The sequence below is a fragment of the Calidris pugnax genome, unplaced genomic scaffold, assembly GCF_001431845.1.
Source record: "Calidris pugnax isolate Ruff unplaced genomic scaffold, ASM143184v1 scaffold288, whole genome shotgun sequence".
Lineage (NCBI taxonomy): Eukaryota > Metazoa > Chordata > Aves > Charadriiformes > Scolopacidae > Calidris > Calidris pugnax.
The window spans coordinates 975,886-1,000,735 of NW_015091190.1; the positions used below are offsets into that span (position 1 = coordinate 975,886).

Here is a 24,850-nt window from a genome sequence, read left to right on the forward strand (position 1 = left end):
GCGTGGCTTGTGCAAAACCCTCCCAAATCCCTTTTTAGCATTGTGGTTTTGATATGTATTATCTGTTAGTTTGTTCCACCACACCAGGTTGCTCCAAGCCCCCTCCAACCTGCCCTTGAACCCCTCCAGGGATGGGGCAGCCACAGCTTCTCTGGGCAACCTGGGCCAGGCTCTCACCACCCTCACACCAAAGACGTTCTACTGGTAGTCCTCACTGCAACACAGGCAGACAGAAAATAAACTCTTCAGACAATAGAAACTACCAAAGGTAAAAAATTCCCTGAAAATTTCCTTGCTTCGAATGGATTTAATTGACTTTCACCAGTCTATATCATTATTCATAAATTTCTCAAATCTAGTTTCTGTCTCTTCATCCTTTCACCACATCAGGAAACCAATCTCTGCATCCAAGGAAAGCACATATAATATAAAGCAGTAAACTCCCATACAGGATATTTTACTGTATATGTATGTCCTGCACAGAAATACTTCTTTCAGGTGAAGTTTTCCTGCAAATAAGGCATTTATGGAGTCTCTCATTACTCATGTTACAGCTTTGCCTTTGATGGTTTATTTATGAATGGGAAGAGAAGACTCATTTACAGGATTTCTCTTGTTTACCTGCTGATTTCTTCTCGTATAGGATATTCATTAAATTTGAGGTTAATATCATTCTGTCAGAGTTGTTTAATGTCAGTCATGAGTTAAAGGTATTTTTCAAAAGAGAACAGAAGACATGTAGAAGACACACAGATCATCATACATTCCTCCATTCTTTAGGAAACGGAGCTGAAAATGCAAATACTCTCCTCACATGCCACCTGTTTTAATCATTAATTTCCTATTTTACACTTTCTATAATCAACCATGTATAATACTACATCATTCTACTGAGGCATTCCATTCTCCACCAGAGAGGTGGTGGAGTCTCCGTCTCTGGAGACATCCCAAACCCACCTGGACACGTTCCTGTGGGACCTGCTCTTGTTTAATGTCAGTCATGAGTTAAAGTTATTTTTCAAAAGAGAACAGAAGACACGTAGAAGACACACAGATCATCATATGTTCCTCCATTCTTTAGGAAACGGAGCTGAAAATGCAAATACTCTCCTCACATGCCACCTGTTTTAATCATTAATTTCCTATTTTACACTTTCTATAATCAACCATGTATAATACTACATCATTCTACTGAGGCATTCCATTCTCCACCAGAGAGGTGGTGGAGTCTCCGTCTCTGGAGACATCCCAAACCCACCTGGACACGTTCCTGTGGGACCTGCTCTGGGTGACCCTGTTGTAGCAGGGGGTTGGAGGAGATGATCTCCAGAGGTCCCTTCCAACCCCACATCTCTGTGATTCTGTGATTCTGTGATTGCTGGTGTGTTGTTCCAGTGTTAGTACCACAGTCAGCTCTTCATAGTCATTATAAGAAATGAGACCCCAGCTGTGGATTCAGTTGTGTAATTCTACTGAGGCATTCCATTGTCCACCAGAGAGGTGGTGGAGTTTCCATCTCTGGAGACATCCCAAACCCCCCTGGACACATTCCTGTGGGACTTGCTGTGGGTGACCCTGCTGTGGCAGGGGGTTGGAGGAGATGATCTCCAGAGGTCCCTTCCAACGCCACAGCATTCTGTGATTCTGTGATTGCTGGTGTGTTGTTCCAGTGTTAGCATGCCACCTGTTTTAATCATGAATTTTCTATTTTACACTTTCTATAATCAATCATGTATAATACTATATAATTCTACTGAGGCATTCCATTGTCCACCAGAGAGGTGGTGGAGTTTCCATCTCTGGAGACATCCCAAACCCCCCTGGACACATTCCTGTGGGACTTGCTGTGGGTGACCCTGCTGTGGCAGGGGGTTGGAGGAGATGATCTCCAGAGGTCCCTTCCAACGCCACAGCATTCTGTGATTCTGTGATTGCTGGTGTGTTGTTCCAGTGTTAATATCACAGTCAGCTCTTCATAGTCATTTTGTAAATCCTTTCACATAAAAGAAATGAGACCCCAGCTGTGGATTCAGTTGTGTGTGTAGGTGTAGAAGGTAAAAGATGACTTGCAGATGTCTCTTGGACTCTTTATCAGGGAGTGAAATGATAGGATGAGGGGTAATGGTTTTAAATTGAAAGAGAGGAGATTGAGATGAGGTCTCAGGAAGAACTTCTTGGCTGTGAGGGTGGTGAGAGCCTGGCCCAGGTTGCCCAGAGAAGCTGTGGCTGCCCCATCCCTGGAGGGGTTCAAGGGCAGGTTGGAGGGGACTTGGAGCAACCTGGTATGGTGGGAAGTGTCCCTGCCCAGGGCAGAGCATGGAATGCAATGATCTTTAAGGTTCCTTCCAACTCTAACCATTCTATGGTTCAATGTTTTTAGATATTCTGTGGCTCAGGGACAAATACCTTCACAGGCACCGAGAGAGACTGATGGTGTCTGGCAGCCCAAGAAATGGAAATGAAGTCAAGTCTATGCTTCCAGCCATCGCCTACGCTGCCGTTCTGAATACAGCATCATAGAGGATCTTTATCCTCCTTTAAAGGTCACTCCAGCTCATTGGGTGTCATTACTGGGAAAATTCGAGCACAGGGTTGAGGAAGATGGTTAAAGTAAGTTGAAAGGACTACATGGAATGCAATGATCTTTAAGGTTCCTTCCAACTCTAACCATTCTATGGTTCAATGTTTTTAGATATTCTGTGGCTCAGGGACAAATACCTTCACAGGCACTGAGAGAGACTGATGGTGTCTGGCAGCCCAAGAAATGGAAATGAAGTCAAGTCTATGCTTCCAGCCATCGCCTACGCTGCCGTTCTGAATACAGCATCATAGAGGATCTTTATCCTCCTTTAAAGGTCACTCCAGCTCATTGGGTGTCATTACTGGGAAAATTCGAGCACAGGGTTGAGGAAGATGGTTAAAGTAAGTTGAAAGGACTAATTGGGAAGGCAGTCTGTAGTTCAATCACCGATTGATTGAATTAGTACAGCAGTCCTGGAAGGTCTTTGAATATTACTTTCTGTATCTCACTTGTGAAATGTATTAGTAGGAAACAGAACTTTGTTGTTTCAACTACATCTGCTTCTCAAGTAGAGTAAGCGATTGGAATATGTAATGCCCTTTTTCAGTCACCAACACCTTAAGATTGTCACACTGCAAATTTACTATTACCTTAATAGATAGCGTCAGCTAAATGTAGCTAGCAAGCAGAAAAAATCAGTAAAATCTGGAACAAGAAAACCAAACATAGTAAAATCAAGTAATCACAAAAATATTTCACTCATAAAAACAGACAGATTCAAAAATTTATAAAAAACCTGCCTTTTCAACTGGAGGATATAATCTTCGCTGAAAATAATGCTGAGATGAATCATTAGGATTGGGAAGGGCAAGGGGGAAGGGAGGTAAGATAAATCACGCTTCCTCTCCATGTCAATCACTGTTTTCCTCTCAGACGTTACATAATCTGCCAGAAGGAGCCAGTTTTGTGAATTATTTGGTCACGCTCAATGACTTCTAGCGCAGAACCCGCCTGGAGTTCCCCGTTTTAGAAACTGTTGTGCTGCAACTCCCTGCGAGTGGGTGGTTACAGCCAAGGAAAGTCGTCTGTCGGTTTGTGAAATTGTCCTGTAAGAAATGGGTTGAGATTCTTTCATTTCGTCAAGGCAGGGTTGAGTTTCTGCCATCCCCCCCTCCCGTGGTCCCAGTGCTCTGAGCTTCACGTCCTCCTGCAGCCGCTCTCCTTTGCTGGGGTTGTCATTTGGTTCCTTCACCTTTGAAAACTGTTTCTAGAGCAGCCAAATACTATTCTGATGGTCACAGAATCATAGAATGGTTTGGGGTGGAAGGGACCTTAAACACCATCCAGTCCCACCTCACCCCCTGGCCTTGAACCCCTCCAGGGATGGGGCAGCCACAGCTTCTCTGGCCAACCTGGGCCAGGCTCTCACCACCCTCACAGCAAAGAATTTCTCCCTGAGATCTCATCTCAATCTCTCCTCTTTCAGTTTAAAGCAGTGCAGTGATGTTATTCAGTAGTCCTCTCCGTTTGGCATCAAGAAAAAAAGGTCTTTTGCAAAGAAACTACTTCATCGATGCAGATTTACTGCGCTGATAGCAAGCGGCACCTCTCGCTTCTTCTGGGGGTGTCTGCACATCCACAAGTGTCAAGTTCAAGACTTTTTCATCTTCTGGCATGAAAGTCTTCATTCCTTTCACTTGAAGCTCATACAGTAGCCTACATCTATCAGTCATGCTTTTCCAGCTGGTCTGCTCTCCTCTTTCAGTTTAGAGCAGTGCAGTGATGTTATTCAATAGTCCTCTCCATTTGGCATCAAGAAAAAAAGGTCTTCTGCAAAGAAACTACTTTATTGATGCAGATTTACTGCACTGATAGCAAGCGGCACCTCTCGCTTCTTCTGGGGGTGTCTGCACATCCACAAGTGTCAAGTTCAAGACTTTTTCATCTTCTGGCATGAAAGTCTTCATTCCTTTCACTTGAAGCTCATACAATAGCCTACATCTATCAGTCATGCTTTTCCAGCTGGTCTGACTGACTCCAGTAGCTTTGTAGTGACCCAAAGCATGGCCATGGTCCACCAAACATGAGGAAGAACATGACCTGGCTTAGAACCTCGTGACTTGCGAATTTAAACAGAAAGTTTAGAGAAGGGAAGAGCAACCTTACCGAAGAGCCAACAGTCCTTGCAGAGCTCTTCCATAGCTTTGCAGCACCAGAGGTAAAGTCATGTACAAGTGTTGACTGGAATTTCTTCAGAATGAGGGGTATTTAATCACAGAATCAAAGAATCTTCTAGGTTGGAAGGGACCTTAAAGATCATCTTGTCCAACCATCAACCCAATGGCCATGGTCCACCAAACATGAAGAAGAACACGACCTGGCTTAGAACCTCGTGAATTGTGAATTTTAACAGAAAGTTTAGAGAAGGGAAGAGCAACCTTACCGGAGAGCCAACAGTCCTTGCAGAGTTCTTCTATAGCTTTGCAGCACCAGAGGTAAAGTCATGTACGAGTGTTGATTGGAATTTCTTTGGAATGAGGGGTATTTAATCACAGAATCACAGAATCTTCTAGGTTGGAAGGGACCTTAAAGATCATCTTGTCCAACCATCAACCCAACTGACAAAAATAGACACCCACACAACAAACAAGAAGCATCACCATCACTAAACCATACCTCCCAGCACTACATCAACCTGTCTTTTGAACACCTCCAGGGATGGGGCCTCAACCACCTCCCTGGGCAGCCCATTCCAATGGCTGAGAACCCTTTCGGTGAAGAAATTTTTCCTAATATCCAGCCTGAACCTCCCCTGGTGTAACTTGAGGCCGTTTCCTCTTGTCCCATCACCTGTTCCTTGGGAGAAGAGACCAACCCCCACCTCTCTACACCCTCCTTTCAGGGAGTTGTAGAGAGCAATAAGGTCTCCCCTCAGCCTCCTCTTCTCCAGGCTGAACACCCCCAGCTCCCTCAGCCTCTCCTCACAAGACTTATTCTCCAGACCCCTCACCATCTTTGTCGCCCTTCTCTGGACCCGCTCCAGCACCTCAATGTCTTTTTTATGGTGAGGGTCCCAAAACTGGACCCAGCACTCGAGGTGAGGCCTCACCAGTGCCCAGTACAGGGGGACAATCACCTCTCAGGGCCTACTCGCCACGCCACGCTGTTCCTGATGGGCCTGTGCTGTGAAATACACATCTGCTTTTATGAGTCTTGTTTTCTCCTGTTTGGTTTTTATTTTATGGCTTGCCTCTGGATTATGCCTTCCCTAAGCCTCCATACTACTTCGTTTTGCTTCCAGCTCTTGAATCTGCAGTTCAGTTAGGAGACAAAATGTCTGTGACATCCCGTTGCTTTATTGATTGCCTCTGCCTCATTACCTCGAGTGCTTCAGTAATGTGCCCTGATTGTCTTCTCTTTGGTCTAGCGATGTCAGGGGGAAAAAAAAATAGTAAAGCTACTGCAGTCCACACAACTTAATTGTTAAAAAAACCCAATTTTTTCAGTGTTGTACAGCTTTTGTTCTGCTTTCTAAGTAATTTCATCATTTTTTGAAGTGTGAACCGACACCTCTAGATGAATGAGTAGGATTTTTGCACGTATCTTTGTAACATTACTGGCCCTTTTTATGTCTTCTGTTTCGTTTTTTGCACAGCTCACTCAGGAGTCCTCTTTTAGATTTCACAAGAAGTTTTTCTTTCCCCTTAATTTTGATTATAGCTGCAAATTCCTGTCCTTGCAGGCTTTGCTCTTCTCCGGCGCTGAGTTGCAATAAGCTTCGGTGTTCTGCAGAGATAATTTTCAGACTTAATTTTGATGCCTCTAAATGTGCTGTGTCTTCAGTTTCTCCTTGCCACATCATTTAATTGTCTGACAATAATTGTTTGTAAATTGTCATGTTTTCAGGAGCTTTTGCTGGTTCGCTTTATTAAATGAAAGAATTAGATTTTGCTGAATTCTTCCACTCGCGCGGTTTGCAGAATGGAAAATTGTCTCCCCGTAGAGGTTCTGACTTCTACCCATGGTGCCACCAAAGCTCCTGCTGTGCATTGGCAGATCATAGAATCATAGAATTATAGAGTGGTTTGGGTGGGAAGGGACCTTCAAGCCCATTCAGTGCCACCCCCTGGACCAGGTTGCTCCAAGCCCCCTCCAACCTGCCCTTCAACCCCTCCAGGGATGGGGCAGCCACAGCTTCTCTGGCCAACCTGGGCCTGGGTCTCACCAAAGGCAAAGATGTATTTGCATTTTTAGTGTGTGCCACATACAATGGCAGAGGGACACAAGGACACGGGGGAACTCAAACTGCAATCTAGGGACCATTTCCAGGATTGGGAAAGGATTCCAGGTCGATCCGACTCTTTTGAAGAACATCTCCATCTAAGGGTGCTGTGTTCCCAAGGTGAGGTTAGTTATTAGGACACATCATGAGATAAAAATTCTGCCTCAGAGTCCTCACTCATACCATACCCGCTAGATTTAATGAGGATGTAGTGGGGGTTTTATTTAGTAATTTATTTATGAACTGAAGGGTTTCATCTGAACTCTGGGGGAGTCAGTAAGGCAGGAAAAGGTACTGGGTTTCGATACGTGCCACAAATGTAGACCTTCATTTGAGATCCACTGAGATCAACAGATCTTTACATTAACTTCCCTAACTTTTGGATCAGTATCCAAATTTGTTTCATGTAAGCACATTGTACGCAGAATAAAACTCAGAACTCTTAAAGCCAACATTTGTTTTAAACTGTGAACACGATCATGTGTGAATAATCAAAAGTATTTTGATATTTAGATAGAGGAACAGCTTTTCTCTTCTGTAATGTCAGTGCCATATTGATATTTTCCCAAAATTCTGTATTTTAACCCAGGTCTTGACCTCTCTGATGTCACCTGTTGCCTCATTATTTTATGTAAATGAATTGACAGCTGGGTGTTTTTGTTAAGCCAATAGGTGGCACTGGTTAATCACATTAACCGTCAAGACGCGGGGTATTTTATAAGTCAGATGTCACTGTGAAATGTGGCCATCTAGTAAGCATTATAATTAAAAAATAATAAATACATATTCTATATGTATTTTTCATCTTGCAGGACTGACAGTAGGGAACCTTTCAGAGAAATAGGTGTTAAAACTGCCCCTCAGTTTAAATCAGATATCGTTTGCTGTTGGACTAAAAAAGAAGAGCTAACTCCTGTAACGAGGAGGCTTAGGCTTATAATTATGCCCTACCTTTTGAATCCTGCCTCAGATAGTTAGGTCTTTTATTTTGAAAATGTGTTTGTTTAAATTTTCTGGGGCAGACCACCAATTTGTAGTCACATCCTGTCATTTCTTCCCGATTGAGGGACACATTTCAGGATTACTTACTATTTTAACATTATTTTCTGTTATTTCTTCTGATTTTCATGTCAAGTGGCCGTTCATTTGGGCTCAAATGCTCAACCCACTGTTCTTGTGTTTATTTTTTTAAGAGCTGAGAAGGTTGAGGAGAGTCTAGAGTCTCTTGAGGAGAGAGTTGAGTCTGTCTAGTTTCTCATTCACCTTCTTAGAGAGCCAGTAGAGACCTAAAGGTTGGTGATGGTGTTTGGGGAAGAAGTGACCCAGCCCAAGCTGTTTCCATGCCCTAAGAAGATTCTTGGGGAGCTCTGGATGCTTACTCTAACGCTCTCTACTCCCAGAAATCCCAAGGGAAGGGAATGATGACAGAGTCCATGGAGTTTATGTTCTAGAAAGACAAGAGTACTAGGTAGCTCAAGGCATTTTTCCCTCTCTTACCACAGAATCACAGAATTGTCCAGGTTGGAAGAGACCCTTGGGATTATCGAGTCCAACCATCTATCCTACTCTACAAAGTCCTCCCCTACACCATGTCCCTCAGCACTGCATCTAAACAGCCCTTAAACACAGCCAGGGATGGTGACTCCACCCCCTCCCTGGGCAGCCTGTTCCAATGCCCGACCACTCTTTGGGTGAAAAATTCTTTCCTAATGTTCAGTCTAAACCTCCCCTGTTGGAGCTTGAAGCCGTTCCCTCTTGTTCTGTCACTAATTACCTGTGAGAAGAGACCAGCACCAACCTCTCTACAGTGTCCTTTCAAGTAGTTGTAGAGAGTGATGAGGTCTCCCCTAAGCCTCCTCTTCCTCATACTCATACCACCTCATTCCTCATCCTCATACCACCTACACAATTCAACCTCATTGTTGGCAAAGTGCTCCCAGATTCTCAGAAGAAAGGCTCTATACAAATGCAAATGACTTCTTATTATGGTATTATTTTCAGAGACAAGGTTTCCATAATATTTAGGGGCATTTGTTACCTACTGGTATTCAAAGCTTTTAGTATCAGGGGTGATATACAACGGTATTAGAAGGGAAAAAAAAAAAAGGCAGTTTAAAAGGAATAATTCAGTCGAATAGTCCTATGTGACAAGAACATACCAGCATTAAGAGGTTTGGCAGCCACTTCCTTACTTGGTATTACTGCTAAGTCATTTTTAACCTTATTTGCATCATATCCTTAGATAATTCAAGTGCAGAGATTCTCACTGCAGTCAGTAGACCATGGTTATAAAATACATACTTTTTTTTAATATTGCGACGCATTAAAAAAAAAAGTCCTCTGGCAAGAATCTGTCCTACTCATCCAGCAAATCTCAGCACTTGGGATAGTTAAGGAAGCAAATAGCTGGGTATCTTAGTGGATTGGCATCCAGGACTAGATTAGACAACTTTCTCTGCTCATCCAGGCCCTCAGACCTCCATAGTTGCACAGAAGATTCCAACATTTGGTGATAATAAACAAATCCCTGTGTGTGTCTGTGCAGGAAGCTAAGCCAACAGAGAAGTAGGCTGTGAAAGAGGGGAGGTCAAGACCCCCAGGAAGCTTCTGACCCACTGCAAAGCATGGGAAGACCAAGCACAGGGGGTGATAGAGTCATTCTTCTCTCTGTGCGTCCAGGGAGCTGCTCTTCCCTGGGTGAGGGGCTGGAGATGCAACCTGCAGGCAGCTCTGTGACCCCGTGTGATGGTCATTTCTGGGGTACCTTCAACAGCTGCAAGGGCAGCTTTTTTCTTAGAATCATAGAATTACAGAATGGTTCAGGTTGGAAGGCACCTTAAAGCCTACCCAGTGCCACCCCCTGCCCTGGGCAGGGACACCTCCCACCAGCCCAGGTTGCTCCAAGCCCCCTCCAACCTGCCCTTGAACCCCTCCAGGGATGGGGCAGCCACAGCTTCTCTGGCCAACCTGGGCCAGGCTCTCACCACCCTCACACCAAACAAGTTCTTCCCCACAGCTCAGCTCCATCTCCCCTCTTGCAGGGTCAAACCCTTCCCCCTCCTCCTAGGGCTCCCCTCCCTCATCCAGAGTCCCTCCCCATCTCTCCTGGAGCCCCTTGAGGGACTGGAAGGGGCTCCAAGGTCTCCCCGGAGCCTTCTCTTCTCCAGGGTGAAACCCCCACAACTCTCTCAGCCTGTCCTCCCAGCAGAGGGGCTCCAGCTCTCCCAGCATCTCCGTGGCCTCCTCTGGACCTGTTTCCAGCAGGTCCATGTCCTTCCTGTGCTGAGGACTCCAGAGGTGGACACAGTGCTCCAGGTGGGTCTCCCCAGAGGGGAGCAGAGAGGTAGAATCCCCCCCTGGCCCTGCTGGCCACGCTGCTGGGGATGCAGCCCAGGATGCAGGTGTTTTCTGGGCTGCCAGCGTGCATTGCCATCTCCTGTTGAGCTTCTCATCAACCAACACCCCCATGTCCTTCTCCTCAGGGCTCCTCTCCGTCCATTCTCCACCCAGTCTGTATTTGTGCTTGATATTGGATTCTTCTTCTTTTTTTTCTGCCTTGGTCCTTTCATTCTTCCATGTTCAGCTGCCTGCCCCAACCTGTTATGTCAGTCAGCAGCTTTCCTGATGGCTCCTGGGAGCTGGGTCACGCCATGTTCCTCCATCAGTCAAACTGATGGGTGCCAACACCCTCCCTGCTGAGGACTTTCCCCTGCTGGAGGGCTTTAGCTTGCATCGAGGTGACTCACGGGTGACTCAATGTCTCTGTGAACAGACTCTCAACTTGAATGCGCTTCTCCTTTGAGGGTGGTCAACTGGGGGCTCGCTGTCCCCACACTGGTGTCCCCCTGTGCAACACACGGCGACAAGGATGGGGCTGAGCAACCTCCTAATTCAGCCTGGGTTGAGCAGGATCCATGGTGTGACTGCAGCCCACCAGTGTGAAACAGCCCTTCCCATCACTGCAGCCCAACTCAGACCAGTAAGACCACCAGCAAGAGGAGAAACTGGTCCTAGGGCAGAACAACTGGTGCTGGAAAACGTGCAATTATTTCCATCAGGCTTCCACGTTAAGTCTTTTTGTTCACATTTTGAAATTTTCTTCAACTAGGCCATTTTCCATGACTTATTTTTACCCCCAGAGATTAATGTTTGGCAACTGCTTGTAAATGCACATCATGTGTTTACTAACACAGGGATGTTAAGATGCACTTTCCCTATTAAAAATAAACCAAGCCACTTTAAGAGGGGAACAGCTTGTGTTTGAAGGTCAGACTTTGGCATGGAGATGGTTCACGCTGAGAAGCAGCACCTTGGAGTACTTTAATGAAAGCTGGCAGTGATTTGCCTGAGCAAAGCAAAGCAAAGCCGGCAGGAATCACACCTCGCACAAACACTTGGCGGTTCAGCCTCGAGTGCCTCTTCTTTGGTGGAATTTGCTGAATTCAGTTCTGTCCACAGGAGGCAGCTGTCTGCAAGAGTGAGCTCTTGTAGGGTTGGTGGACGTTCAGCAAGTCACTGACCCCACTCAAGACAGGGTTGGGTTTTGGCGTTGGTTTTAATACCGGAGACTAATTTAGCGTCGAGGCTTTTTTAAGTCACAGAATCACAGAATCATCTAGGCTGGAAGAGATCCTCGGGATCATCGAGTCCAACCATCTCCCCTACTCTAAAGTTCTCCCCTACACCATATCCCCCAACACACATCTAAATGGTTCTTAAACACATCCAGGGATGGGGACTCAACCACCTCCCTGGGCAGCCTGTTCCAATGCCCGACCACTCTCTCTGTGAAGAATTGTTTCCTAATGTCCAGTCTAAACCTCCCCTGGTGCAACTTGAACCCATTACCCCTTGTCCTATCATCTGTAACTTGGGAGAAGAGACCAACCCCCACCTCTCTACACCCTCCTTTCAGGTAGTTGTAGAGAGCAATAAGGTCTCCCCTCAGTCTCCTCTTCTCCAGACTGAAAGTCCAGAGAAGCTGTGGCTGCCCCATCCCTGGAGGGGTTCAAGGCCCCTTGGAGGGGGCTTGGAGCAACCTGGGCTGGTGGGAGGTGTCCCTGCCCAGGGCAGGGGGTGGCACTCAATGATTTTTAAGGTTCCTTCCCACCCAAACCATTCTGTGATTCTATAATTCTATGATTCTAAGTCTTGTCGTAGCAGTTTTGCAGATGTAGTTTCATTCCCAGCGTTCATTGTGGACTATAATTTGGATTCCAGAGTATCAGAATTAACATCAGGAGGTGTGGTAAAGCTCATCTCACAACTACTGTCTCATTTTGGCTGCTAGAAGAATTATCCCTTAGTTAATCCCTTCATCCGCAGCCGGGAAGGTGGAATTTGCCTGTGTGACATTTTTTGTTGTTAGGATCTGCCAGCTTCACAGATCTGCTGTCACTGTAAATCAGGTTAGATTTTATTTAATTAAACCAGCTTAGCTGCCATCCATACTAATTACTGTAGCTCACCTTAACTATATGCACTGCCGTTTCCTTAAAATTTCACAATTATTACAAATACAGGGATGCCGAAAACTCATTAATGTAAGCACCAGACTCAAATCCCAATTAGAGAAGCACATTCCAGTAGATTTGGAGATAAGAATAAAAACACCGGATCGGTATCCCCAAGTGTCTTATCTGAAACAGAGTCCTGGTTGAAGGGTTGTTTTATCTCTCTCTGTCTCGTTTGTAAGGGATTAGGAAGGGAGCACTGCTCTGGCAGCGTGTTCCAGCTTCTGAGCAAGACCCTACAAGTCGCGCCGCGGGGAACGGCACCGTGTTCTTGACCAAGAGCCAGGGGGACTCTGCTGGGTCAGTCCCATGGGCATGGATGGAAAGCAGCAGAAGAGGGTTTTATCTGCTCTATACAGAATCACAGAATCACAGAATCACAGAATCACAGAATCTTAGTGGTTGGAAGGGACCTCTGAGACCAAAAAACAAACAAACAAACAAAAACCAAAACAAAACACCAAAAAACCACACAACCACACAACCACCACAAAAACAACAAACCCAAAACCACCACCCACCAACTAAACCCCACGCCCACAACCCCACACACAACACCCCACCACAAACCTATAATCTCGGGCACTAGAGCCTGCCCTGAAGAGCCACGTCTACACGTTTCTTAAATACCTCCAGGGATGGTGACTCCCCCACCTCCCTGGGCAGTCCATTCCAATGCCTGACAACCCTTGCAGTAAAGAAATGGTTCCTAATCGCCAACCTGAACACGCCCGGGCACCTGGGACCCTTGCGAAATTCCAAAACCCCCCTGAATTTTCCAGACCGGGTGTCAGGAGGATGGGGCCAGGCTTTTCTCAGTGGTGCCCAGGGACAGGACAAGAGGGAATGAGCACAAACTGGAACATGGGAAGTTCCATCTGAACATGAGGAGGAACTTGTTTGGTGTGAGGGTGGCAGAGCCCTGGCAGAGGCTGCCCAGAGAGGTGGTGGAGTCTCCTTCTCTGGAGACATTCCAAACCCTCCTGGACGCGTTCCTGTGGGACCTGCTGTGGGTGACCCTGCTGTGGCAGGGGGTTGGAGGAGATCTTTTCCAGAGGTCCCTTCCAACCCCACAGCATTCTGTTTTTCTGTGATTCTGTGTAATATATAGTCTTCTCCCACTGACTGATTTAAAGACCTCAGTTACTGTGAAGGTAAAAAACCAAAAGTATTTTAAATGAAGCGAAGTATGCAGGTAGCTTTTATGTCAAGTTACAGCACTGACTCCAATCTGGCACTGAGAAAAGTTGCTTTGGAGCCAAAATTATAGTGCTGCATCGGCACAGTGCAACCCTCCGGCTAATTAGCCTCGTTAGCTGTACTACATTCTGCAAGGAAAGGTTGACTCAGGCACTAAAGTACGAGAGAAAGTTAATGACTGTGGGTCCTAAGGAGGGAGCAACTCATCCATCCCTCAGTTCCTTAGGTACTAATTCCTTAAGGATGTTGTTTTTGTACTCCATTCCTAAGTATTTGTAGGACGCATCTGTACTCACCCAGATCTGGAGAGCATTTCTGAGGTGAACCTCTTGATCATCACTACCTAATATACTTTGATTAACGTCACAGAGCGCTCTTGGTGTGCATGAAACTGGGTCCCTTTTGGATGAAAACCAGGGAAATAACTTCAGGGTCCCACCTGATGAACTCCAACTGTCTGTGGGAGTTGAGCCCAACCCAGAGGGAAATCTCCCTGAAATACATATGGTGTGGATATTGGGTCCTTGGCACCAGTTACTGTACTCTACAGCTTTGCTCCGGGTGGCCCACGCAGAAGCAAAAGTCCTCCCAGGCACTGAAGGAGGGCTCTGGATGACTATGCCAGATCTACAGGTTCTTCTGAGAGACAGGACCACTGCTGGTTGTGAGGGGGGCTCAGGAGGACCATATGGGCTAATCTTCCTCTTGAAATGCTGCCAAAAGTAACTACGTCAACCATTAACTTCTCTAGTGGAGTCTTGAAGAGCTCCAAGGACAGAGGACTTTCTCCTAATGTCCCACCTGAACTTCCCAAGCTGCAATATGTTGTCATTGCCTTTGCTGCACAGTCTGACACTGCCACAAAGAGCTTGGGTCTGTCACAGAATCATAGAATGGTTTGGGTGGGAAGGGACCTTAAAGATCATCGAGTTCCAACCCCCCTGCCCTGGGCAGGGACACCTCCCACCACACCAGGTTGCTCCAAGACCCCTCCAACGTGGCCTTCAACCCCTCCAGGGATGGGGCAGCCACAGCTTCTCTGGACATGATGAAGTGTAACACACAGTTTGGAGATTAAATCCCATCACTTGATTTTGATTAGGTTTGTGTGTATTTGTCTGTCTGTCTGTTTTAAGGGCTTTTTTTAATGCGATAAATCTGTATCTCTGAGTAAAAGAATGGAGTTAATATAAATATATATATTCATATAAATAAATATAAATACATTTTTTTTCCCCAACACAGATACAATAGCAGAAAGGAGCGCCCTGAGAGAGCACGTGTACCCTAAGCTGAGAGAATTCTGCAGGGAAAATTATGGGCTGGAATTTCAGGTAGGTTTTGTTCTACTGAATCTTGCATTACTTTTTCTTGAAATTAACTGTTTTTAAAACAGGTAACTTTTTCAAAATATTGTAATTGTATCACACTGACTCCAATCTGGCACTGAGAAAAGTTGCTTTGGAGCCAAAATTATAGTGCTGCATCGGCACAGTGCAACCCTCCGGCTAATTAGCCTCATTAGCTGTACTACATTCTGCAAGGAAAGGTTGACTCAGGCACTAAAGTATGAGAGAAAGTTAATGACTGTGGGTCCTAAGGAGGGAGCAACTCATCCATCCCTCAGTTCCTTAGGTACTAATTCCTTACGGACGTTGTTTTTGTACTCCATTCCTAAGTATTTGTAGGACGCATCTGTCCTCACCCAGATCTGGAGAGCATTTCTGAGGGGAATCTCTTGATCATCACTACCTAATATACTTTGATTAACGTCACAGACTGCTCTTGGTGTGCATGAAACTGGGTTCCTTTTGGATGAAAACCAGAGAAATAACTTCAGGGTCTCACCTGATGAACTCCAAATGTCTGTGGGAGTTGAGCTCAACCCAAAGGGAAATCTCCCTAAAATACACATGGTGTGGATGTTGGGTCCTTGGCACCAGCTACTGTACTCTACAGTTTGGCTCCCGCTGGCCCACGCAGAGGCAAAAGTCCTCCCAGGCACTGAAGGAAGGCTCTGGATGACTATGCCAGATCTACAGGTTCTTCTGAGAGACAGGACAATTGCTGGTTGTGAGGGGGGCTCAGGAGGACCATATGGACTAATCTTCCTCTTGAAGTGCTGCCAAAAGTAACTACGTCAACTATGAACTTCTCTAGTGGAGTCTTGAAGAGCTCCAAGGACAGAGGACTTTCTCCTAATGTCCCACCTGAACTTCCCAAACTGTAATACGTTGTCATTGCCTTTGTTGCACAGTCTGACACTGCCACAAAGAGCTTGGGTCCATCACAGAATCATAGAATGGTTTGGGTGGAAGGGACCTTAAAGCCCACCCAGTGCCACCCCCTGCCCTGGGCAGGGACACCTCCCACCAGCCCAGGTTGCTCCAAGCCCCCTCCAACCTGCCCTTGAACCCCTCCAGGGATGGGGCAGCCACAGCTTCTCTGGACATGATGAAGTGTAACACACAGTTTGGAGATTAAATCCCATCACTTGATTTTGATTAGGTTTGTGTGTATTTGTCTGTCTGTCTGTTTTAAGGGCTTTTTTTAATGCGATAAATCTGTATCTCTGAGTAAAAGAATGGAGTTAATATAAATATATATATTCATATAAATAAATATAAATATAAATACATTTTTTTTCCCCTGCACAGATACAATAGCAGAAAGGAGCGCCCTGAGAGAGCACGTGTACCCTAAGCTGAGAGAATTCTGCAGGGAAAATTATGGGCTGGAATTTCAGGTAGGTTTTGTTCTACTGAATCTTGCATTACTTTTTCTTGAAATTAACTGTTTTTAAAACAGGTAACTTTTTCAAAATATTGTAATTGTATCGTTGGTAAAATACAAAATTGCAAAAAAAATAACGTATTTCACATGTTAATTGTACTGAATCGACGGACATAAATTATTTTACAGGCAGATTTGGGGTAAATTTTGAATAGGTGAAAAAAAATCAGGGTTTCACGATGCGAGATGGCAGCGGTGGTAAAAGCAGTACAGCAACCAACCGACAGCTTTCACCTTAGAAACTTAATGAAACCACTTCTATTTTAGATATTCAGATTTAGATGTTAGATATTTTATTTTGATATATTTGATAAATTTTGATATTTTTGATGTATTTTGATATATTTGATATATTTGATATTTTGATATAGTTGATATAGTTGATATAGTTGATATAGTTGATATAGTTGATATTGATATACTTGATATTTTGATATATTTGATATATTATCTAAATATTTTAGATATTCAGATTTAGATATTCTATTTTAGATATATTTAGACATTCAAAGTATTTGGACTGGGTCTCTGCTAAGAGATGGTGTAAAAACATTGCTCGATTTTCCAAAAGTTCTGATTCTACATCCTCAAGCTTTCCTCACACACCAGTATTAACCTCCCACATTAGCAACCCCAAAATCCTCAGCTTTCTGGAGAAAAGATCACTTGGAAACAGCCAAAGCCTTTCAGACCACATCCTGTTCCTCCCAGTGTCCTATTCTTGATGCACACGCAGCTGGATTTTAATCAAAGTACCAAGTTCTTCAATTAGGATATTTGGGTTTAATTCCCCGAGTGGCAGTGGAGTTGCTGAATCTGCACAGTGGCAAATTCCAGAGTGATTTTGGAGTAGAATTTCCTGAAGGTCCCAGCTCATGAGCTGCTTGGGAAGTCCCAGCTGCAGCAGGACATGCAAGGAATACCAAAAGAGATTTCAATAATAAAGCATTTCCCCCTTGTCACTACCAGGTGATATTAATGGAAAATAAGAACTCTTAATTTCTCAGTCATCTTTTGAGGAGGGAGATGTCTCCTCTGAGTTGATCACAATCCACTGAATTCCTTGTGAGGGGAAACCTCTCTGTCCTCAAATGGATCGAAACGTCGTCTCTAGGGGAGGAGTAATTAAGTTTAATCTCGTTGATATGCATGGAAGCAAGCTATTTTATTACATAGCTTCAACACCAGCAGCATCCTTGTGCCATATGAGGTCTGAGAGATGGCTCCACTGACACGTTTCTGAAAACAGCTAGGAAGGAGTCACATTTCTGTGGGAGAAAAGTAGGAAAACCTGTACAAAAAAACACCGAGGGAAAGCAGCAAAGCAGCCTGGAGTCGGCTCTGAAGTTGGCTCTATCAAAACATTGGTTTTAGTGCAGTGGTGTCAAGGAAATATTATGTATTTTTCAGATACAGGGATAAATTTATATCTCCCTGTCCAGAGCAGAACACGACTTCCCATCCTGAGATGTAATCTCCTACTGACCAAATGAGAACTACCTTGCGTGTGACTACCATAAATACACTATATTATTGGGTGACCTGAAGACAGCCTCTTCCTGACAAATCATGACCCAAATTAAATGCATTTGAGCACATTCGTGGCTCCAGCTTCTGCTGAGTCATTTGGCTGCACCGATAAGTGTCCTCAGGCATCCCTAGGTCGGTGGGAGCCATCAGGGAGCAATAGCCACCGTGTGAGTGGAAGCAGAACTGAATATATTCAATCAGTCACAGAATCACAGAATCACAGCATGATATGAGGTTGGAAGGGACCTCTGGAGATCATCTCCTCCAATCCCCTGCCACAGCAGGGTCACGTAGAGTAGGTCCCACAGGAACGGGTCCAGGTGGGTTTCAGCAGGGTCACCTACAGCAGGTCCCACAGGAACGTGTCCAGGTGGGTCTGAATGTCTCCAGAGAAGGAGACTCCACCACCTCTCTGGGCAGCCTCTGCCAGGGCTCTGCCACCCTCACACCAAACAAGTTCCTCCTCATGTTCAGATGGAACTTCTTATGAGTGTGTTTGCTCAATGGACTTCCTCTTCCATTGAATCAGAAAATATTTCTGAAAAACGATTATTGGTGAAGACAGAAGTAAGTTGAGAAAAAGACTCATAGAGCGCATGGTGTTTTGTACCTGAAATTCAGTATTTTTTTAGGGGAGGATGGAGAAGTAGAAGGGAAGTAGAATCATAGAATGGTTTGGGTTGGAAGAGACCTTAAAGCCCCCCCAGTGCCACCCCCTGCCCTGGGCAGGGACACCTCCCACCACACCAGGTTGCTCCAAGCCCCCTCCAACCTGCCCTTGAACCCCTCCAGGGATGGGGCAGCCACAGCTTCTCTGGCCAACCTGTTCCAGTAAAGTAGTTATAATTGAAAAATTTTGGAAGATAACTAACTGTAGTTAATTAGCAGCATGGTCTTCTTGGGAACAATGAGCTCTTTCAAATCATGTTCCCCATGTGACTTACGCTAGTAGGAAAGTGGAATTTTACATGAATGAAATTTTTTCGTGTTTTTTTTTTTTTTTTTTTTTAAGCACTTGGAAGCAATGAAGATAAAATTATTTCATCTCCTTAGGAAAAAAAAAAAAAAAATCTGTGAAACTGTAAGATGGGTAGGACCAAAGCTAAAATTAGCAAAAGGACACACTGAATTATGAATGAATGGCTCCGTTAGGTGACTGGTGGGGAACTGAAGTAGCCCCGTGTCAGCCGGCTGCGGGTGAGCAGCTCTCACAGGGACCACGGGTTGTGTCCCACCTCAGCAGCCTCGCTGAGAGCCAGAGTGGGTGTTCATCACACTCTTCCTCCAAATATAAGTCAAAACATACTTCAGCATGAGATACAGTTGTCTCCTCGTTCCACTTCTTTCATTCTGTCAGCCCTCTTTATTTCGGTTTACGTAAAGAATAACCAATAAGGCCCTCATTTCCTGGTGTCTTCAGAGGTTTGATGGCTGAAATAGTTCTTCTTGCAGGACAAAATTATGGCCTGTGAAGATGCTGTCGTGGTTTAAGCCCAGCTGGCAGTTAGGATCCCACAGCCACTGGCAGAGTTCTCCCCCTTCCCTCCCAAAAAGGACAGGGAGATGAGGGAGGAAAGGAAGGGAAAGGAAAGAGGAAAGAAAGCCCCCAAAACTTCATGGGTTGAGATAAGAGTTTTAAAGAACAAGATCAGAAAAGGAAAATAGCAACAATAATGATAATAATAATAATGTTAAAGGAATATACAAGACACAAATGGTATGGAATATGCTATTATTCTCTTATTCTATTATTCTATCTATAACCCTTCTCCGCTTCTACAGGAGGCTGAAAAGGAAATAGCAACAAAAATGATAATAATAATGTTAAAAGAATATACAAGACACAAATGGTATGGAATATGCTATTATTCTCTTATTCTATTATTCTATCTATAACCCTTCTCCGCTTCTACAGGAGGCTGAAAAGAGTCCTTGAAAAGTATTAGATTAACTCAGCAACAGCTAAATCAGTATCCACTATTGACATTCCTTTCACAGCAATCACTACAAGGAAAATTCTTTCCCAGCTGAAACCAGGACAGCACCAAAATTGTGTTACCCCATGAAAGTAATCTATAACACTACAACACGCCAAAGGCAGCCACTGAGCTCCCACAATAGCTGCCGTTCCAGAGAATTTCCTCTTTACATTTACAGAATTAACATGATTTCTGAAGAGTTAATTAAAATAGAAATTGCTTTGGTGTTTCAGACGAGCTGCACAATACATTCCTTCAAGCAGTAATTCGAATATTTTTGACTGGATGCTAAGATGCTCTAATTTTATGGCTGGAATTGTATCATACATCACTCCAGTAATCAGACAGCTGAATACAACCTGAAGTTCAATAATGAAGTCGTACAGATAAATAACAGAAGGGAGAGAGGAAGAAGAGAACACTTTTTTCTTAATAAGAGTAAAAGAGGGAAGGGCAGAGAAGAAATCGGTGCAGAAGAGGGAAATAGGAGGGTTGGTTGAGATACAATTTTTCAAAGCAGAAGCTGCTTGTTCCAGTAAATTTTTTGAACAGAGTTTCCATAAAAAATAAAGATATTAAGTGTATTTTTTTGGCAGTGTAAGTTACAATGCATTCTATACATTGGGCTATTTTTCTCCCCATGGGTCAGCCCATACATGAGCTCTGATGTTTGGTGACAGTGTGCCTGCTCCAGCAAACACTGACTCGTGTCCCCACGTGAGCTCTGATGTTTGGTGACAGTGCTCCAGCAAACACTGACTCGTGTCCCCACATTTTCTGGCAGAAATAAAAACCAAGATTGTAGGTTGTGAAATTAAACACGGGCATAAATTCTTCTAGGATTAAACCTTAAACCTTGGCATTTATTGTTATGAGAAATTTTCCAAGGAGATCAACCAGCTGCAAAGGGGTGAATTTGACTTTTACATCAACCCGTTATTAGTTCTTACGTTAGATCTTCGGGCTGATTTTATGATCTGCTTAGTTTTGTGATTCTGTTTCTTATTGAAACAGCAGAGTGCAGAATTGCAGTACAAATAATATTACGATAACAATACTGTAATATATTCATGACAATATAATTTTTTTTTTTTTAACTATCCATTCAGCCTTTTTTTTGGTTCAAGTTACATACATGATGTATGCAATCAATAGTGGCTTAAATAAGAGAGTGGTAGCATGTACCCTAAGTTTTATTCCAAAATAAATGCATACATGATTCCTACACTAAATTTGATTTCTCACAGTGAGAATTCAGCCTTTTAGATAAAATGTGTAGGGAAATCACACTTCATCACTTAATTTCTTCAAATAAGTTTTAACGTCCATATTCCAGTTTCTTCCAGGGGTTCATTTGCAACTAATTAGCACCAGAAAACTGAGTCTTTAGCTAGAGAGGAGAGGCTGGAGAGCACGCTGTCTGCCACCGCGCATCTACACAACCTCTGCTTCCAAAGTAACAAAGCCCGGCCAACAAAGGAAGCACAACATCACAGAACAGCACATATTCCTTATTTTGAGCCACATGCCCAGGAAAACTTATATCCTGTGGCTACAAATGACACGGGGTGGCAAGTCCTGGTCTTGTCTGCGATTAAACTCCCCTTCATTTCCACCCAGCCAGGATTTTATCAATGCTTTTGTCATTACACTTGCCTATCCATTATATGCAATCTGGTAGCAAATAAAGACTACATCAAATCAAGATCTTGTCATGCTAATCTCTGCCAAAAAAATGAATAAATGAATGTGGAATGAGGTGCCCAGGAAGATTTTATATCCTGTGGCTACAAATGACACGGGGTGGCAAGTCGTGGTCTTGTCTGCGATTAAACTCCCCTTCATTTCCACGCAGCCAGGATTTTATCAATGCTTTTGTCATTACACTTGCCTATCCATTATATGCAATCTGGTAGCAAATAAAGACTACATCAAATCAAGATCTTGTCATGCTAATCTCTGCCAAAAAAATGAATAAATGAATGTGGAATGAGAGACTGTCCCAGGAGGGACTATCTCGAGGGAAAATAAAAGGCTTGAATTGTCATTTACCTGCCAGGTTAATCTGAGGACTGGACCTCACTGCAGAGCAGTACACAAAACATTGATAAAGCTAATTTTTAATTTGTGGAATAGAAAGGGCATGTGGTAAAGTAACAATATTGTATATTGTTTTCCAGGTCATAGACTTATACTGGGGAGTGGAAGCGGATGAATGGGACAGTCCTGAGCTGCAAAAGACTCGTATGAAGCTGTTGGAAGATTGCTTGAAAAGTTCTGCAGGTCCATGTTTTGTTGTGGGTATAAAAATAATGTTTTACTTTACAATGAAAATATAATGTTAGCTACCCTTGCATGCGTGATTCGGTAACAATTTTCTTCTTTCTAAAATAGTTGATACTCCTCGCTGTACATTTGCTATTCTGCACCCAGTGTTTCCCTATAGAGCAGTGTAGATTAACAGTGATTAACAGTGTAGATTAACAGTGATTAACCACTGTTATTGGAAAGAAGGATCTTTCATGATCATTCCCCATAGCAAAATGGTTTAGAAACCACAAGGTAGGACTGTACTACTAACACAACAGAAATATGGACTACTTAGAATCATAGAACTGTCCAGGTTGGAAGGGACCTTTCAGATCATTGAGTCCCATCATCAACCCAACACTGACAAAACCCATCACTATGGACTACTTAGAATCATAGAACTGTCCAGGTTGGAAGGGACCTTTCAGATCATCAAGTCCCATCATCAACCCAACACTGACAAGACCCATCACTAACCCATGTCCCTCAGCACCACGTCTTTTAAATCCCTCCAGGGATATGGACTCCACCACCAGGTTCAGACAGCTAGGGAGACCTTCTCACTCTCTACAGCTCCCTGAAAGGGGGGGTGTAGCCAGGGGGAATCAGTTTCTTCACTCAAGGAACAGGCCATGGGACAAGAGGAAATGGCCTCAAGTTGTGCAGGTTCAGACAGCTAGGGAGACCTTCTCACTCTCTACAACTCCCTAAAAGGAGGGTGTAGCCAGAGGGGATCAGTTTCTTCACTCAAGGAACAGGCAATGGGACAAGAGGAAAGGGGGTGTAGCCAGGGGGAATCAGTTTCTTCACTCAAGGAACAGGCCATGGGACAAGAGGAAATGGCCTCAAGTTGTGCCAGGGGAGGTTCTGATTGAATATTAGGAAAAAAAATTGAGATGGAAAGGGTTATCAAGCCTTGGAATGGCCTGCCCAGGGAAGTGGTTGAGGCACCATCCCTGGAGGGATTCAAAAGATGGGTTGACATAGTGCTTAATGACATGGTTTAGTGATGGGTTTTATCAGAGTTGGGTTGATGGTTGGACCAGATAATCTGAAAGGTCCCTTTCAACCTGGACAATGCTGTGATTCTATGATTCTAAAATCTCTAACAGTGAAGGAAACCTCGTCATGGACCTGTGCTGCATATTTTAGCAGCTCAGAATTTCGAAGCTGTCACCAACTGCCTGCCCCATATTGTTCCTAAGGAAAGAAATTGAGCCAAATCAGAAATTCTAAACAGAACAAAGCAGTTAGCAAAGGGGTTGCAGCGCGCCCGTGATGTCTATATTTATTCCAGGTTGTCCAAGTGTGGAGTAAGAGCTCTCCCAGTGACTAGACTGGCAAAACCACCGAAATCTCTTTATGCAGATCTGGTTTTTGCTCTGTTGTACCTCAGTGGGATGGGGTTTCATTTCATTTACAACACAAACTGAAGAAGCTTCTACTCCAACAAGCATAATTAGTTTTAATTTATAGTAACATAATTAAAAACTGACTTTGGCACCACAGGCTTTGGGAAACTTCCCATTTCTTAAGAAAAGTTCTATAAAACATGCCACTTCCATTCAGCTGGATATTTTTTTGCTTTTCAATTACCACTTTTTAATTCAGACACAGAGCTGGGATTAAATTGAACTATTTAGGATCAACTAGCAGATAGGGGTTGATTTTAGAAAGTGTTTCTTTATGGCATTTTGTGCCCAAATTCTGTTATCAGGTGGGGAGAAAATGAAATTCAGCTCTTAAATCAGTGCAGTGCGTAAGTTGGGAGCCCTGAGCTTTTCTGCAGATATGGAACAACAAGACCCAAACGAGCCCATGTTCATAAACACAAAGGAGGAAGCAGATCTGAAAAAAAAATGGGTAATTTATTTCCTGTGACATTGCCTTTGGGGATGTTCAGGCCACCTCTTACCTCCTGCCTGAGCTCTGTTGACACTCGATCCAATTAAGGTAGAGGGGAGTTGCTCCTTTTTTGATTAGGTTGGCTTTTTATGTTAATTTGTTTTTTTGCTGTCTAAAATCAGTGCCTATTATACATGATCATTTAAATACTCCTAGCCTTTGCTGTAGGTAAATACACACCATGCTATTTTTGATCTCCACAATCATTTATCAAGATTTATTTATGAGGGAAAGGTACTATTTCCACGGGGAAATTCCTGTACAAATTCTATGCAGAAATCATACTGGTTGTCTCTGGAATCTACATGGGGAGATGGAAATGCAGTGTATTTAAGAAGTTGGGAACTGCTTAAACTCTGCATTGCATAACAATACCAGAGCTCTGTCGACACTCAATCCAATTAAGGAAGAGCAGAGTTGCTCCTTTTTTGATTAGGTTGGCTTTTTATGTTCATTTGGTTTTTTGCTGTTTAAAATCAGTGCCTATTATACATAATCACTTAAAACTCCTAGCCTTTGCTGTAGGTAAATACACCCCATGTTATTTTTGATCTACACAATCATTTATCAAGATTTATTTATGAGGGAAAGGTACTATTTCCACAGGGAAATTCCTGTACAAATTCTATGCAGAAATCATACTGGTTGTCTCTGGAATCTACATGGGGAGATGGAAATGCAGTGTATTTATCAAGTTGGGAACTGCTTAAACTCTGCATTGCATAACAATACCAAAGACATCTCCCTTATGAGGAGAGACTGAGAGAGCTGGGACTCTTTAGTCTGGAGAAGAGAAGGCTGAGGGGAGACCTTATCA

The 24,850-nt window shown here is 43.9% G+C and overlaps 1 protein-coding gene across 2 annotated transcripts in view; it reads left to right on the top strand.

Annotated features, from left to right (window-relative positions):
• NWD2 (NACHT and WD repeat domain containing 2) overlaps positions 1-24,850 on the top strand; it is a 54,435-nt gene that overhangs the window by 9,595 nt on the left and 19,990 nt on the right. Inside the window, exons 2-3 of one of the 2 annotated variants that reach the window (XM_014959522.1) lie at positions 14,762-14,850; positions 21,999-22,115. In XM_014959522.1, coding sequence (XP_014815008.1) covers positions 14,762-14,850; positions 21,999-22,115 — 206 coding nt within the window. Of the gene's footprint in view, positions 1-14,761; positions 14,851-21,998; positions 22,116-24,850 lie in introns of those variants that run through there. The other variant, XM_014959523.1, reaches the window with a different exon arrangement.